Source organism: Orcinus orca, chromosome 16, assembly GCF_937001465.1.
Source record: "Orcinus orca chromosome 16, mOrcOrc1.1, whole genome shotgun sequence".
Classification (NCBI taxonomy): Eukaryota; Metazoa; Chordata; class Mammalia; order Artiodactyla; family Delphinidae; genus Orcinus; species Orcinus orca.
This window is the reverse complement of record NC_064574.1, coordinates 74335251-74350934: the sequence shown is the minus strand read 5'-3', so window position 1 is coordinate 74350934 and position 15684 is coordinate 74335251. Positions and strand designations below refer to the sequence as shown.

The 15684-nt window shown below is 49.1% G+C and overlaps 1 protein-coding gene across 7 annotated transcripts in view; it reads right to left on the bottom strand.

Annotated features, from left to right (window-relative positions):
* Positions 1-1457: 1457 nt before the first annotated feature.
* The window catches only part of CALN1 (calneuron 1), a 508174-nt gene continuing 493947 nt past the window's right edge, over positions 1458-15684 (bottom strand). For 6 of the 7 annotated variants that reach the window (XM_049699587.1, XM_049699588.1, XM_049699586.1 and 3 more), the window contains one exon: positions 1746-9191. In XM_049699587.1, coding sequence (XP_049555544.1) covers positions 9064-9191 — 128 coding nt within the window. In that variant the 3' untranslated portion in view covers positions 1746-9063. Of the gene's footprint in view, positions 9192-15684 lie in introns of all 7 variants that reach the window. The other variant, XM_049699589.1, reaches the window with a different exon arrangement.

Below are 15684 nucleotides of genomic sequence, written 5' to 3'. Positions count from 1 at the left end.
GTCCAAGTGTGACACCCCAGGACCTGGGGGTGATTTCAGCTAGGCTGGAGCACAGCTGTGTCCTCCCTTGGCTCGTCACCCAGTGATTGAAGTCCAAGTGTTCTGGGTTGAAATAAAACCAGGGAGCGGAGATCGGCCTGGGAACGTGGCCTCAGGTCCTCCGTCAGCCCGGTCACCCATCCTTTGCTGCTCAAGGCCAGGCAACCTGCTACAGGTAGACCTTCCAGAGTCCACAGGAGAAGTGATGGGCCCGGCTTTCTAATCGTGCTCATGGCCGGACCACAGACATATATTTATCTGAAAGAAAAGCCTTTGAAATTCACTTACCGAAAGTATGGAAAAATCCCAACAGAATTCAAAGATACGTTCACCTTTTCAGGGAGAGCTTTGTTTTCCCTTGAATGTTACCCATGACCCTTCAGCCTTCGTCATCTCTGTGGTCAGGGTCAGACCTGAGTTCTGTTCTCAGTCCCCTGTGGGGTCTTTTGTCCTGCAGAACACCCGCTGCTGGGGTAAGGACTCAGGAGAATGAATATTCATGACTAACTGTTCCTGTATAATAAAAAAGTTCTTAAAACCCAGATCAGAGAGGATCAAATCCAAGTTATTATCTCACTGGAATTTGCCAGACGCCCCCTTTAACAAGGGGAAAGAAAGAACAAAACAAAACAAAACACATGCTCTATGCCTAGAACACTCTATTTTTAGAATTTTTAAACAAAAACAAACGCATAGTGATTTTTACCTCATAAGTTTCTGAAGAAGGTGTATAAAATGCAGCGCTTAGAACTGAGGACGCTGAGAGGTTCTGGGAGATTCTACCCACAGGAAACTCAGGTTTTTGACTTAAGTACAGGATATTTGGGGAAACATGTGATAACATTTTTGGAAAGGAAAGAAAATATGAGATGCCCTCATGAGGCTTGGAGACAGAAGGCTGGATCCAGGCAGGATCCCTGGTAGTGCTTTGAAGCAAGTCACTTGCCTTTTTGGTGCCCTTTGTTTCCTTATATAAATATATTATAGGGGAACGGGTGGTTTTTCCTATGCCCAAGAAGCTCAAATAACATTAAAAATTCCAAATGCTTAAGCAAAAGCTAAGCAGTACCTGAATGCTAATGTTGGGAAGGGTTTGGCAAATGGAATACCAAAAGGATGACACCATTAGCTTGGGTGTCTGCAAAATTTTCTTAATTAGACTGTCTGCTCCCCAGCCAGAAGCTGGTTCGTATTTCTCACCATATGTTCCATCGTCGGCTTACTTCCCCTGATGTCAATCATTCCCCTCCAAAGCCCCACCAAAGATCCCCAGCTGCTTTCTCACTGGCTGCTTCTTGGAAGGGGGTGATGTTGCTGGACGGTCCATCAAAGAGCTCTGGTTTCCCTTCAGGGTCACGGAAATGAATTTCATGACCCTTTTGCAAATCACAGCCCCAGATAACGAGCTGAATCTCTCATCAAAAGAAAAAAAGACTTTTATTTTTTTCTATTGCATAAATAATGGTAAATTAGACTCTTTTTTATACAGATTATATATTTACAGACAAGTTTGGTTAGAGAAAAACATCTGGTAAATATGGCAGTCAGTTTTCCTTTATACACTAAGATAACATATTAATAATATGTACTTCATGGGATCAGTACGTTGCATGCCAAGTTAATTTATATTAATATTTACATTTTATATAAAGATTTTCTTTTGACTAATCTGCTGACTCTCTCATCATTTAGTAGCAGAAATCATCAACGAATACTGAATGAAAAACAAAAAAAAAAGGAACGTGAATGAGGTAAATGGGAAGCTTGTGACCCAGGATTTCAGTCTTAGTGGCCCATTCTGGATGTGAGACCTGCCAACCTCCCGTCAGCCTGGTGGTAAGAGTCCTCAGCTGCGTTCTGATTTGTATCTAGCCGTTTACCACCGTGCTTTGAGAAAAAACTCCTGTCTCAAGTCTAATGACCCCTAGGGTCACAACGACCCCTACCCCCAGCAGATGACAGCTTGCCAACCCATTCCCGGGCCAGATTTGGGGGCTTATTTTCCCCCAAGGGCATTGTCCTTGGTTAGCCCTTGGGGGATTCGCTTCTTCCTGGATTCAGAGTTGGGGAAGGAAAATCAACCCCCACTAAGAAGCCATCTAAAGACCCCTGAAGCCTGATTTCCAGGTTAGAAAGAAAGAACATTCTTTGATTTTCCTTGGAGAGAGCTGAGAGACCGTGACTTGTGTAAATTTCCACCAGGAGCTGAGAGGGCCCTTTCCTTGGCCAATCTAGGTCTTTCCAGGGAAGACCAGCAGGGCTTGCTAGAAAAACAATGACGGCCTCCATTTACTTTGGGAAGAGAAAGAGAAAAGGAAACCTAGGAATTCAGGTTGTCATGGCGCAGAAGGGCCGGAGACTTCTGTGCATCTGAAGCTGCCCTCTCTCTGCCCTTTATCCCTCCTCGTGGTTGGATCGCATCTAAAGCAGGCGCTTGTGCTCAGCATCGCTCATGAACCACCTAAGGACCACCGCAGGCGTCTGGTCTCCGCAGACTCTTCATCAAATCCCTAACAATCCCCAGAGATGGTGACTCCCTTCTGCAATGTTACGAATAATTACAAGCCACTATCCTATATACGGGAACTGCTGTTCCATGGGTCAGAAAAAAAAGAGAAAGAAATGATCAGAAGTTGTGCTGTTTATTCAGTAACTTCCAGTTAGGCTTTTTCAGATGGGGAAGCAGCATCTTCTCCTGGAATCTGGCTTTGTCTCACCCTACTTAGGCAGGAATTCTGATTCACGGGACCTGTGGTAAGGTGATTCCCACGTCCTTCATTGTGACACTGGCTCAGGCAGGACACAAAGCCCATCTTGGATGCTCCCTTGAATCAGCAAGTCCTTAGGGAGTAAATAAAACCTCTTGCCTACAAGACACACTCGACAGAAGCCGACTTGCATCTTTCATCTCCAGACAACGGACACCTAAAGAGATAGCTTATTACAACTGCCTCTTGGGATTTGTGTTTAAAAAAAATGAAACTGCCGGTCCCTAATGCAATTCATAGGGGACATAAGGACCCTCTCAAAGTGTGGGCATTCACTTTGATTTGTTTCGGACAGTCACAAGAGGAGGGCTCTTTTGAGTCATCTGGTTGACCTTTCCCTTTGCTTTAGAGATGAGACACCTGAGGCTGGGAAGGGGAGTCACTCAGAATTATCTGGCTGGTGGGTGGCAAAAGCACCTGGGGCCCTGCCTCCTGTGCCCTTCCTGGCTGACAGCGCTTCTTACACGTCCAGGGCTAAGGTCTTCTCTCTTCGCCTCAGTTCAACCGGTCTGAGCCCAGACAGTGCACCCTGGGAAAGGCATTTTGACCTTGGCAAAGGTCAGCAGCCCCCAAGGCACGGCAGGCTACCAGCCACCTCTTGAAGTTCCCAGCACATGTCGTTGGGATCAGGTTATGGGCAGCAGCCCCATGGCCCTCAAACCCCTGTACGCTCCCATAGGAGACCAGACGTACAGGGAAAACGTTCAGAGATCAGCCTCAGCGGCCCTTTAAAGACTTTCTGTTTCACTCCCAGGCCCAGGGATGGAGCAGCAACGCACTTGAATTTTTCAGTCCCTGGAATATTCCTTCCTAATTAACCTGCTGCTCTGCCCCCTGGAAAATTCCAGCCTCTGCATCTGTTTCACTTGGACAATAAAGTCTAACAGTGTGAGAAGCACAGGTTTGAAAGCCAACACATCAGGCTCAAGGGAAAGAGGTGGATGAGGGCTATGCCCAGCATGGGGGGCCCACTCAACGGCTTAGCTACCCAAGGCGGAGGCAGGGGTCAGGATGCTTCGCAGGTCTTTCCCAGTTTCAGAGGACTGTCTATGGGGGAACTGGCAGAACCCGATTCTTTGTGACTATATTTCAAGCCAACTGAATCAAATTAATTTTTTTTTTTTTTTTTTGCGTTACGCGGGCCTCTCACTGTTGTGGCCTCTCCCGTTGCGGAGCACAGGCTCCGGATGCGCAGGCTCAGCGGCCATGGCTCACGGGCCCAGCCGCTCCGCGGCATGTGGGATCTTCCCGGACCGGGGCACGAACCCATGTCTCCTGCATCGGCAGGCGGACTCTCAACCACTGCGCCACCAGGGAAGCCCTGAATCAAATTAATTTTGCCTCCAAGACTTTTTGAGCATTGTTATCATGACTCTTGAGACCTTATAAAGAGGGTCCCAAACCAGTATTCAGTAGAAACCACGGCTGTTTCAATGACCATGGACTTGGCATGGAGCATAGGATACTGAGAGAAATGCTTGGCTGGTTTCAGTGCCTGACCTTTTCCCTCCAAACCAAGTGTCTATGACAAGGCCACATAACGGAGGACAGTCCCCTGAGTGACTTAGTCAAAGGAAGTAAGAAGTGAAGCTGAACACTTCTGACATTTAAATTGTCATGGAGACAGAGTGCTTCAAGGCAGCCTCAACCTCCCTGCATTTTGCCATTGCTTTAAATAATTCAAATTGAAACCCCTAGCTGCGGAATAATGTTTCTTTTCTGTTTCTGATGGATTTTTTTTTCGCCTTCCGGAGGGAGTTGAGGCGGTCTGGGAGGATAGCTACGGCAACACCTTTAGGTTATGGAGGCTAAGCCCTGGGAGGATCACAGAAGAGGCCAATGAGAAATCTCTGATCTGAGGTCATTTCAGATAGATGTTCTCCAGGGAAGACGGTCCCGCGGTCCGCCTGGTGACACAACCAGTATATGCCAAAGTCTAGAAGCTTAAGTCTATCTGTATCGTCATGGCATTATAGGAAAGGGGGCCCCTCCTTTTCGCAGTGGGGTTCCAGACCTTTTGTGTATCTTAGTGGAACAGAATAAATAACATGATCACTAAGGGCTTTGGGAGAAATAGTGCAGTAAAATGACCTAATATGGTTTGAGACCTCCAGCTGGAAGGAGCAGACCTCGGCAGCTTCAGCAGGCATGGAGAGCTAGAGCACAGCGGAACGGGGCTTTACAGTGTGCAACCACACAAGGCCATGCCCGCCAAGCTGAGGAGCTTGGCGGTCACACCTTACTTTTCTGGTCATGTCCTCATACGGTCCCGGGGAGGCTGCTAGCTATGGGTTAAGAGCAAAACTCTCTTTGATTTATGACCTGAGTCTGGACTGAACCTAGAAAAGGCATTTGGAATAAAAGATACATTTCTCTCCCAGGCGTCTGATATATCGTTTTGTGATTCTGTGGATGGGAGGTTGGGATGGGGGCGTGATCATCAGGACGAGCTTGCCATCTTTCATTAGGCTCTCTCGGCTAACTGCAGAGAGGAGACCATTTGTCAGGCGAAAATTGAGACAGGAAGCAGGTATCAAGAAAGAAGACGTGTCGCACACATCTTGTTCTCTGCAAATAAAACACCTAGAAACTCTGCAAACCACTGGCTTGCCGGAGACCACACGTAAACCTCAGTTCACTTTAGTTCACATGTCTGGCTTGTGGGAGAGCTTCTCAACAGGCAAACAGATGCTTTTAAAGACTGGGGCTTAAAATATTTTTTGTCTTCCAGATGGCATTTCTGCCTTTTTGCCCAGAATAAGGGGTCTTTGCTCTGGGCTCTGGGAAGTGGGGAGGGTACCACCCGGCTCACAGGTAGCTCCTGTTCTCCTGAGCCAATGGAAGGACAGGTCCAAACAGAAGAGGAAAAGGCAGAGAAATGACCAGATCCTTGGAGGCTAATTTCTCCCACCAGTGGGATACAGATTCAGGGAGTCAGGATGCAAGCAGGCAGAACTCAAGTGTTTGTTCTTTAAGGAAATGTTCCCTATTTTTGTGTGCCTTGGCAAACTCAGGGTGGAATGCAAGGGTTGCCATGGCAACATCCTTTTTTTTTTTTTGTTAAACACAGATAGGTCATGTGGGACCCACGCACATTCTGGAAGCCACGGTTAATAGTTCCCATGCTAGGTCCTGTTTGGGGGCTCTGGGAGTGATGAGAGACAGCTCCTTTGGGGGTCAAAGGGTCAGGGTCTGCACCCCTTGTCCCCCAAGCAAAGTGCCTCCCTGATCATCACTCACGTGGTCAGGGGTGGAGGCAAGAATGAGCCACGCTCGGTTTGCCAGTCTCTCAGCCACCCCATAACAGACTCTTAAGTCTATTTGCTGGGAGGACAGAGTGAGCGTTGCGTTTCTCCCGCTCAGTTCCTGCAAAGGTCACTTCCAGCCAGGGCCACACGGCACACCGTGGACATGGGGGACCAGGACTTCTACAGTCTTCATCCGTGAGCACAGTAACTCCCGTGGGGAAGGCACTGGCTGGCCTGAGGCCCTGGAGGAACACTGGTGTGGACAGAACTTGGGGGTGGGGCGGTGGGAAGTCAGTATTTTCAGCCCAACACCGTTGACAGACCGTCCAGGCAAAGCTGCTAAGCTACAGGATCTCGGTGCCCAGAGTCTCCGGGGTGCCGTTAGCTCTGGGACGTTCCCACACACTCAGCTCCTGGCGCCACGTGTGAGGTGACCACGGCAGGAGGTTCACTTCTAGCCCATCAAAGAGAATTCTATGGCTTCTTTCTCACCCTCCCTCCCTAGCAACACCCACAAGGGATGCCTTCTCCTGGGTAGGATGGACTCGGTTCCACGGACTCACTGGGAGAGAGGAAAATGGTCCTTTAGGGAGAGGATGCGAAGGACTTGGTGGGGAACGGGCTGTTGGTGTCTCTCAGGTTGCCGTTTAATTCACACCCTTGCACAGCGGCTAATTGCTCTTCCAATGAAGTCTAACCCTCACATCCTTCAAGGTCCCTGCTCCCCAGTAGGAGGCAGAAGAACCTGTAGCCTTTAAAGAAGTACTCATTTCTTTTGCCCTGAAGTCCAGCACTGCCCTCTCACAGGGCAGGGTCCTTTAAGAATCATGCCTGGGGTCTCTATCCAGTCTACTTGGGGTCTCTCACCCCGCTCCCCAGGAGGACATGGCCAAGTCATTCACGGGGTCCCTCCCACCTAAAGAGAGAGAGCAAACTGCTTTGGGCAGAAACTAAATATAAATTTGTCCTGTGTGTCTGTATTCTGCATTTGGACCTGTTCTCGTTCTGAAGCCTGGTCCTGAGGGACCGAGGTGAGTCTGGTGAGAGGGGAGAGAGGAGAGATAGATAGACGTGAAGTGTCTAGCGGGGCAGGGCGGGCTACAGGGACAGGCAGGCCATTGCCTTACTCGGCCTGGATGTGTGGGACACCAGGCATTTTCGCAGAGGGACTTGAAACCTCCCAGGTGCCCGGGAGCTTACACCTGCTCCCTCCTCCATCCTACGGCTCGAACCCTAGTTTTACTTGTGCTCATCGTGGGTATTTGCAGTGGGGAGGTTTCTAGAGTTGCTCCCAGGCTGCTGCCCAAAGTGCTTGCAGAGGTGATTTGGAAGAAGACCCCAAACTGAGACCTTGTACGTTCCAAGTCTGAGCAGATCAGAGGGAGAGAGCAGAGAGAGAGGGGAGGCTTGAGGAGGGATTCATAAACACACACCACACCCCAGAACCACCCGGCTGCAGCAAGAGAGGAAAAATTCTGGCACCTCCATACTGAACGAAAAGGGAAAAGGGAGAGGGGAATAGCTTGTAGCTTTAAGATGCAATGGAAAGAAAGAAGAGTAAGACAACTCCAGTCACAGAAATAAAGACCTGAGCTTGGAAACGTACAGAGGGAAGAATGACAGCGAAAGGTTATTGGCTAATCAGACTACGCAAGCTGGAATGAATAGCAGCGGTGGATGTGGCATCTGGGAAAAGTCAGGAAATTGCAAACTTGAAAGGGGGTTGGCTTCAGTTCCCTTCCCCAACAGAAGTATTTCACCTGTCGAGTTGGCTAAGCTCATTAGCATCTTTTTGTTTTCTTGTGAAAATGAGTCAGTTGCAGAATCTGACTGCCTGAAGATGTTATGTAAAATACAGTGGTTTGATCTTTCCAGCTTTCCGTTTGGGTTGGTGTTTCTCATTCTATCTGGGAAGACAGACTAAGAAAGCAAATTGGAAGATGAGAGAAAGGTGAGATGCACAAGGACCTTCACTTGCAGAGGTCTCCCAGCATGGAGGTGGGTTTGGACTCCATCACTCTGGACCACTGGGGCGTGGCTTGCCATACCTCCTCACCACCAGCCTACGTCCCTCTCCATCCCCAAACTACCCACCCCAGGGAGGCAGGGATGTGTGTCGGAGGACAAGCTTCTATCAGCAGTAAAGCAATTAGGGACGATGGATGTCACACATGAAGAAACCCAATATATACGTCTGTCTGTGTGTCTATGTGATAGAGATGCCCACGGTTATGCTTCTTTTTTTTGTCTAAATGGCAGCACAGGCGGCAAAGCTGGGAGAAAGGCTCTCTGCAGATTCCAAAATGCTGGTGCGCGATGGGCTCTAGGAACAGAAAGCCAAGTGCCGACGGAAACCGAGAGCTCCCCAACTCTGCCAACAAGAGTCCTGTAGAAAAGGCAGTAGAACAGAAGCGAAGGGGGTGCAACTTGCAGACCGCTGGGTGCTGCACCCCGTCCGATGGCTTTCCCCTCATGCCTTGCCGGGGGGCCTCCACTAGGTTGGGGAAGGAAGCCAGGGTAGGACGGGAAGCCCCCACTTCTGCAGCAACTCAGAAGTCAGCTTCTCGGCACTGAGGGTTGCCCTGGGGTGGGGGAGGGAGGGAGTCTCCAGTTGACCCCTGGGTTGAGAGGACGGCGCGCGGAGGTGATTGCGTGTTCCGCCTCTCTCTTGCTGCCTTACCCCGCCAACCTGGATGGCCGTGGGAATTCCGAGATGAAGATGGAGTTTCTCTTTAGAGTTCCTACAGGCGGTCGAAGCGATCATTCGGAACTCCTGGCTATTTATTGCATTAGGAAACAAGACCATTAAAGCATTGAAGACAGCCCTTTTGTGTACCTGCCAAGGGGATGAAGTGGGTTTGCAACAACACGGGTTGCACTGCAACCTTGGGTTCTTCGCTGGACTGTGCCGCGTCTGCACCGTCCGTATCTGCTTTTTTTGTGGAGGAAGAGTCTGCCCGCGGGGCAAGCACATGCGTGAGCCGGGAACGCAGCTGCCTGGGAGGCCGCTACTCCATGCCGCTCCGGAGGATCTGGTTGGCCGCGATCAGCATGACGCTTATGATGAAGGCCATGGCGAAGGCGCAGATGAGGCTCTTCCGGACGCAGGTCTGTCTGTTCTGCTTCTGGGAATGCACTGGAGTGGGGTGTAGGGCAGAGGGCAAGGAGGCATGGAGGGAAGGCAGGGAGGGAAGAGAGAAATGACACAGTGAGACAGATTGCACTTCTTCCCCAACAAGCCCAGGGACCGGTCCACAGGAAGAAGACCGGTCACATCAAGTAAAGCATCTCTAGGTCAGCTCTCGGAAGAGACTGGGCATCCCTGCTCCTGGCAAATGGTATGAAGTGGCCAAACTTCAAAAATCGTGCCAGATGTGACGTTCCGAGAGAGGTCTAGGCTTCCAGATGCAATAGCGCTACCGCGGTTTCGGAGCGAGGAAATACATCACATTTTCAGCGTGAGTCTCACCAAAGGCATCGTCCAGGCCTGGCCATGTCGTTTCTGCAGAAAGCCGGCCTCCCGTGTTTGAGGCAGCTGTTACAGACAGAGCAAGGTTCGGATGCATCCCCACAGGATGGGCTGGAAGCCACTTACCTTTCCCAGGACTGTTCTTGGGTGGCTACCAGTTGAAATGACTCTAAGGGACTTCTGGCATTATGGCAGATACGCGCAGCAGCGGTTCGAGCGCGGGGTCCCTGGCTAAGCTACATCACAGCACCAAGAACTTATTAAAAAGGCAGATTCTCAGGCCGGCCCATGCTCCCCGCAGATCTGTTGAATGGGGGACTCTGGCCAGTGATCTCCTGAGATTAACTAGGTGATCGTGGTGCATGTTGAAATCTGGGTTGTGGAGACCACGTGAGCTGTGGATAGGACCCGCGTGAAGCAAGGAGGTGCAGGATCCTCTCAGGCTTTTCGGAGGCAGGGTGTCCCTGCCCCCAGATCCTGCGGCCCCAAGGGTCTGACCTTGGGTCCTGGGGTGGCGCTGTCTTAATCCTTTTGTTGGGCCAGGTCTTGAGTCACCGTTTTTATAAGGCCCACGACAAACCATTAGTTGGTCTCGATCAGAAGGCGTTAACTAGTGGGTTAGGAATATGGGCCAGAAATAGGGAAATGGAAAGAACAAGAAAGGAAAGAACGGCTCTCTCCTCCAGGCATTGCTTCCCACGCCAGAATTTCTTTTCCTTCTCTTTCCTCTTTTTGTCTACACCTCCTTCCCTGTCCGTCCTGGTCCCGAGTAAGCTTTACACACAGTTTACCACTTGGCTTGTGGAAGAAATCCCTTCCCGGGAGGCTGGCGGGAGGCGACCTACACCAGGGCTACTCGTTGGACCAGCTGCCTCGGCACCATCTGGGAGTCCGATGTCAATGCGAATTCTCCCACCCCATCACAGAATGACTGAATCCAAATCTATGGGGGTGGAGGCCAGGAATATGTATTTTTAATAAGCTCTGCAGGTGATTAGGGGATCTCCGGGGCCCAGCCCCAGGCTTTTTGGTTCAGTACATCTGGGTGGGGCCCAAGAATCTGATAGGGCTTGAGTTGCTGGGGGCAGGAGGGCTGTGTGTGTGTGTGTGTAGGTGTGTGTTAGGGACATCGGGGTGTGGGTACTGCAGAAACCCAAGGCCAGGACTGAAGAACATTTTCAGATTACCTTCCATTTTGCAAAGGGGTCCTTCTGCTAGACATTCTACTGTACCTTTGCAAACAACCACCAGCTGAGGGAAAGTGGTTTTTCTTTAGGCCAAATTGAGTGAAAAAAGAAAGAAAAGAAGTGTAATTTCCCTTAAAATTACTCTCTGCTGGAAAGAAGGCAAAAGAAAAGGTCAAGGTAGGGTCCACATGCCTTTAAAAAAACCTAAAAAAAATGTTCAAGTCCACGCCCCTCTCCCCCTTGACACTGGCTCCTCTAATGCCCTAGAAATAGCAGGGAAGAAGCAGGAAGTGGGTGATGTTTCCAAAGGCAAAGGAGCTTCCCCTGAGACAAGGCTCGGGGGGCCTCTACAAATTACATCCACCGGAAAGTTTCTCCACACTTCACAGAGGCCCAGTGCCCCCGGCACAGCTCTCGGCTCCCTCCCCGATACCTGTCGGTTATTTCTGCCTTAGTCTCTTAGGCCTTGTCTCGATATCTTTAACCCTTCTGGGTCCCCTGGGTCCCTTGGTGATTGAAAGTATTTTTGGCTCAGTTCTCTACTACTTGCTCATCCTGTCTGGGTCTTAGAATCTTATAAGTTCTTACCTGGAGGAAGAAAATTTCCTCGGTGCAGAGACGTGTCTGCCCCCAGAAGTGGGCAAATGTAAAAAGTTATATCAGCCCTCAGGAAGGAAAACGGAGGTGGTGTTTGGGAAGGAAAGGACCCAAAGCAGAAAATAAGGTGAGGATGTGGAAATGGCGTATCTAACACTTTCCGAGGACTATAATTTATTCCGGCAGCTCCTCAGTATAAAACTGCTTCTGAAGGCAGACATCTACCTTCCTATCTTGAGGGCTGGCGAAGGCTTAAGGAAAAGAAAAACTGTGTGATTGGGCTGAGGGAGAAATTTTTGCTGAAGCCCTTCTTTGTGAAGGACACTCAGAAAAAAAGGTTACAGGCAACAGGATTATCCCCCAGGAGAGTGGCTGCACCTTTGATCTAAAAATCCTTCAAAGCAGTAGGAGGGGAGAGATAAGGAAGGAGGAAAGGCCTGGGGACCTAATAGTTTGTACATGAGGTCATGCCAGTCTGGATCCCGACGTGAGGACTATAAGTAGAGTGCAGCTTCCAGCTCTCTCCTGGGTAGTTCTGAAACCCACCGTCATTGGAGATTAGAGTCTTTAATTCAGATTCTGTGCAAGGATGAGAATTCTTTTTTATTTTTTTAACTAATTAATTTATGTTTGGTTGCATTGGGTCTTCATTGCTGCGCACAGGCTTTCTTTAGTTGCGACGAGCGGGGGGCTACTCTTCACTGTGGTGCGCGGGCTTCTCATGGCGGTGGCTTCTCTTGTTGCAGAGCACGGGCTCTAGGCACATGGGCTCAGTAGTTGTGGCGCACGAGCTTAGATGCTCCACGGCATGTGGGATCTTCCTGGACCAGGGCTTGAACCTGTGTCCCCTGCATTGGCAGGCGGATTCTTAACCACTATGCCACCAGGGAAGTCCCAGGATGAGAATTCTTTCACATCCAGTTCTGATGTAAGTTGTGTGGTAGAGTGAAGAAGCCAGACACCAATCTTAATCACAATCATCTTATCCCACATTGTAGCTGGGTGAGCTGGGGCAAGCCAAGCTCCCTGGGCCTCAATTTCCCCGCCTATAAAATGTGGGTAAATAAGACCTGCCTTGTGGTAAGGATTATGAGCATAGGAAGGTACTTGAATGTTGTCTGTGCCCAGTGAATGCTAATTCCTATATGGAAACCTTGAAAAAATTCCCCTTTACTTACTGAGCACCCACCTCAGTGGGCAAGGTACGCATATGTACTTTATAGACGTCCTTGCAGAATTAATAGCGATGGTCCTTTGTGAATTGGGTGTGTGACCCTCATTTGGTAGGTGAGGGCTCTGAAGCTCCGAGAAGTAGAGTCCAAGGTCTTTTGGAAAATGGTGAAGGTGGGATTTGAACCCACGTCTGATTCTAATATCCAGGTTCAAAAGTTCTACACAAACTCTCTCCTGATCTTTTGTTTAGCAACAGAAAGTACAGCCAGAGGAAGATCCAAAGGAAATGTCCTTCAAACGCTTGGTGTGGTCGACAGTATAACCCAGCACTAATTAATGTGTTTGTTGATCATAATTTAATGCCTGTCTTTGGCTATCATATATTTGCATTGCACTATATTTTTGTGTACTTATTCATTCTCAGTGTCTACACTTGGTTTCCCCAACAAGATGACAGGTCAGCCCAGGATGAACTGTGAGTTGGAGATATGGCTTCTTCTCTTCACTGCCACTTAGGAAGAGCCCTGGGCAAGAGGCTGAATTTCTCTGAGCCTCAGTTTCTCGCTCTGTAAAAGGAGCTAATGATAATTGTTCTGTTAATTTCAAAAATTATTTCAGAGATCAACGGGCTCATAAAAAAATCAAAAACTATTGTGCAACCCTGACTTGCTAGAGAAATGCAAGGTATCCTTCCTGTATCCCCTGAGGGCTGCAGAAAAGATCTGATGGTTTTTCTCCTGTTTCCTGCAGCCTCTAGCCCCGGGCTGAGACTACAGCAGATGCTCCCAAGACTTTGCTTTGGTCCCTTCCCTCCATTATTCATCCTGAGCTGCAGCCAGACTCCTTCCTGGAGCAGTGCTCGGTATGCGTCATCACGCCCTGCAATCTCCCTGAAGGCCCCCCCTTGCTGGGGGAAGCAGTTCTATCCAGCTCCTAAGCTCAGCAGGTAGGCAGGATCGCAGATCACCTCCTATCCCCTTTGTCCCTCTGTCCCTAGACCACCCCTCCTCCCCTCCCCCAGCAGCCTTTTTCTCAGCCAAGCAGCTATGCTCTCTACCTAAGACTCTGCAGCACTGTTCATACCTTTCCCTCTGTTAAGGGTGTCCACTTACCTTCCCTCTCATTTCTTCCAGACCTAACCTAAACTTCACTTTCCTATGAGGCTTCTCCTGAACATCTATCGTGCTCTCAGAGGGCCTGATATTTTAATTTTTTAAAAAATCTAGCTCTTAACATTTATTTACTTTCAAACGGGAACGAATCCACATACCATAACATTCACCCTTTTAGGGTGTACAATTCAGTGGTATTGAGTACATTCCCAAGGGTTGTGAAACCATCACCACCACCTAATTCTAGAAAGTTCTCATCACCCTAAAAATAAACCCCATACACATTAGAAGGCACTCCTGCTCGCCCTCCCTCCCCAGCCCCTGGTAATCATTAATCTACTTTCTGTCTCTATGGGCCTGCCTGTTCTGGGCATGTCATATGCATGGCACCATACACCACGCGACCTTTTGTGTCTGGCTTCTTTCACTTAACATAACCTTTCCCAGGTTCGCCATATGCTGTAGCATGTGTGGGTACTTCATCCCTCTTGGAGGCTGAATAATATTCCACTGAATGGACGTACCACATTCTGTTTATCCATTCACCAGCTGATGGACATTTGGGTTGTTTCTACTTTTTTGGCTATTATAAATAACGCTGCTATGAACGTTAATGTACAAGTGTTTGTGTGGACGTGTTTTCAGTTCCCTTGGGTACAAATCTTAGAGCCACATTGCTGGGTCATATGGTAACTCTATGTTTAACTTGTCAAGGAACCCATTCCTTTTTGGATCTTATTGAGCACTGAAAATGGCAAGAATACATCATGCTATTGGTGATCTTTTCTATGTTTTTCTTCCCAGTAGATGTTGATATCTTTCTACGTAGTACTTGTCACAGTAGGAGTCCAGAAAGTACATGGGGATGAAATGTGAGTTAGGGGAGGTTGACACAGGAGGACACAGAAGTGAGGTTTCCTGTTTTCTTAAAAGTTCATTAGCGAGTCCGTGCACCAGCAGACTCCTGGCTGCTGTGGCAGGACCTGGGTTTGTAAGCTCTAGTGACAGACTGCTCCTCCCCCTTCTTATTTTGACAGAGATTCACATGGCTCTGCTCGGCAAATGCCAGGCAGTGGCTCTCGAATTTTTTCCCAGAGACAGGAGTCTACACGGATTTTGCCATTGACCAGCTGGGTGAGCCTATGTAGAATGGGTTCATAATCCTTCTGGCTTCAATCTTCAGAGACACTGGCTCCCAAATAAGGCAAATCAGAATCATAACAATTCTAATTGCCCTAACGCAGATGTACGTAAGTGATGTTCCTGGCAGGGAGTTTGGGGCTCAGGAAATGGTAAAACAATATAAAACCCAGCTCAGATGATTCTAACAATTAGCCAGATCTACTAGGTATGGGAGCTAGAGTTCTGTGATCCTTCCAGGTCTGACACTTTATGATTGTATGAAATTGGATAGTTCCATAGTCTAAGGTGGAGTTAATTAAAAGCTTGTGAAAGAGATTTTTCATCGGTGATAACAGAGCGTCCAGGCACCCACGTAAGACCTGAAGTTAGAGGTGGAGGATGTCGTCTCTAAGGGAACAGGTGATGCTTTCGTAGGAGGAAGACAGGCCACCTGTACTTGTGTGGGTATGAGCTGGCCCTTCGTCACCACAAAATCATCTTGGGTTTCCGGGTGTCAGACAGCTGTGTCTGGCTTTGAGGGTCCTGCAAGGCTCCCTGGCATGGTGTGGCCAGGTGTTATTTTGGTCTTTCCAGCCATCCTTCCCCTTCATGTAACAAAATTCGTCTTTTGGTTTGGGGATATGTGCCTCTCCACCTGGTGGAACTCTCAATCCAGGGCCTCACCTTTCCACTAGTAACAAACCAGATTGGCCAGTAGAGTACCCTAAGCTCTTGGCTTGTCCAGAGGTAGGTACACGGGCCAAGCAGATTTGGAGCCCCTTCTTGGAATGGAGCTGAGTCTCAAGAGAGAGAATCCTGTTGACCTTGGGGAGAGAGGGCCTGCCCAAGAATGATGCCAACAGAGAGGAAAGGACAGAGAGAATGAGAGCAAGGTGGGGGCAGGGAGAGAATGTTGCTTGAGCTCTTTGGGTCCAAGTCAACCAAAGCTCATCCCTTTGGCTTCCCGCA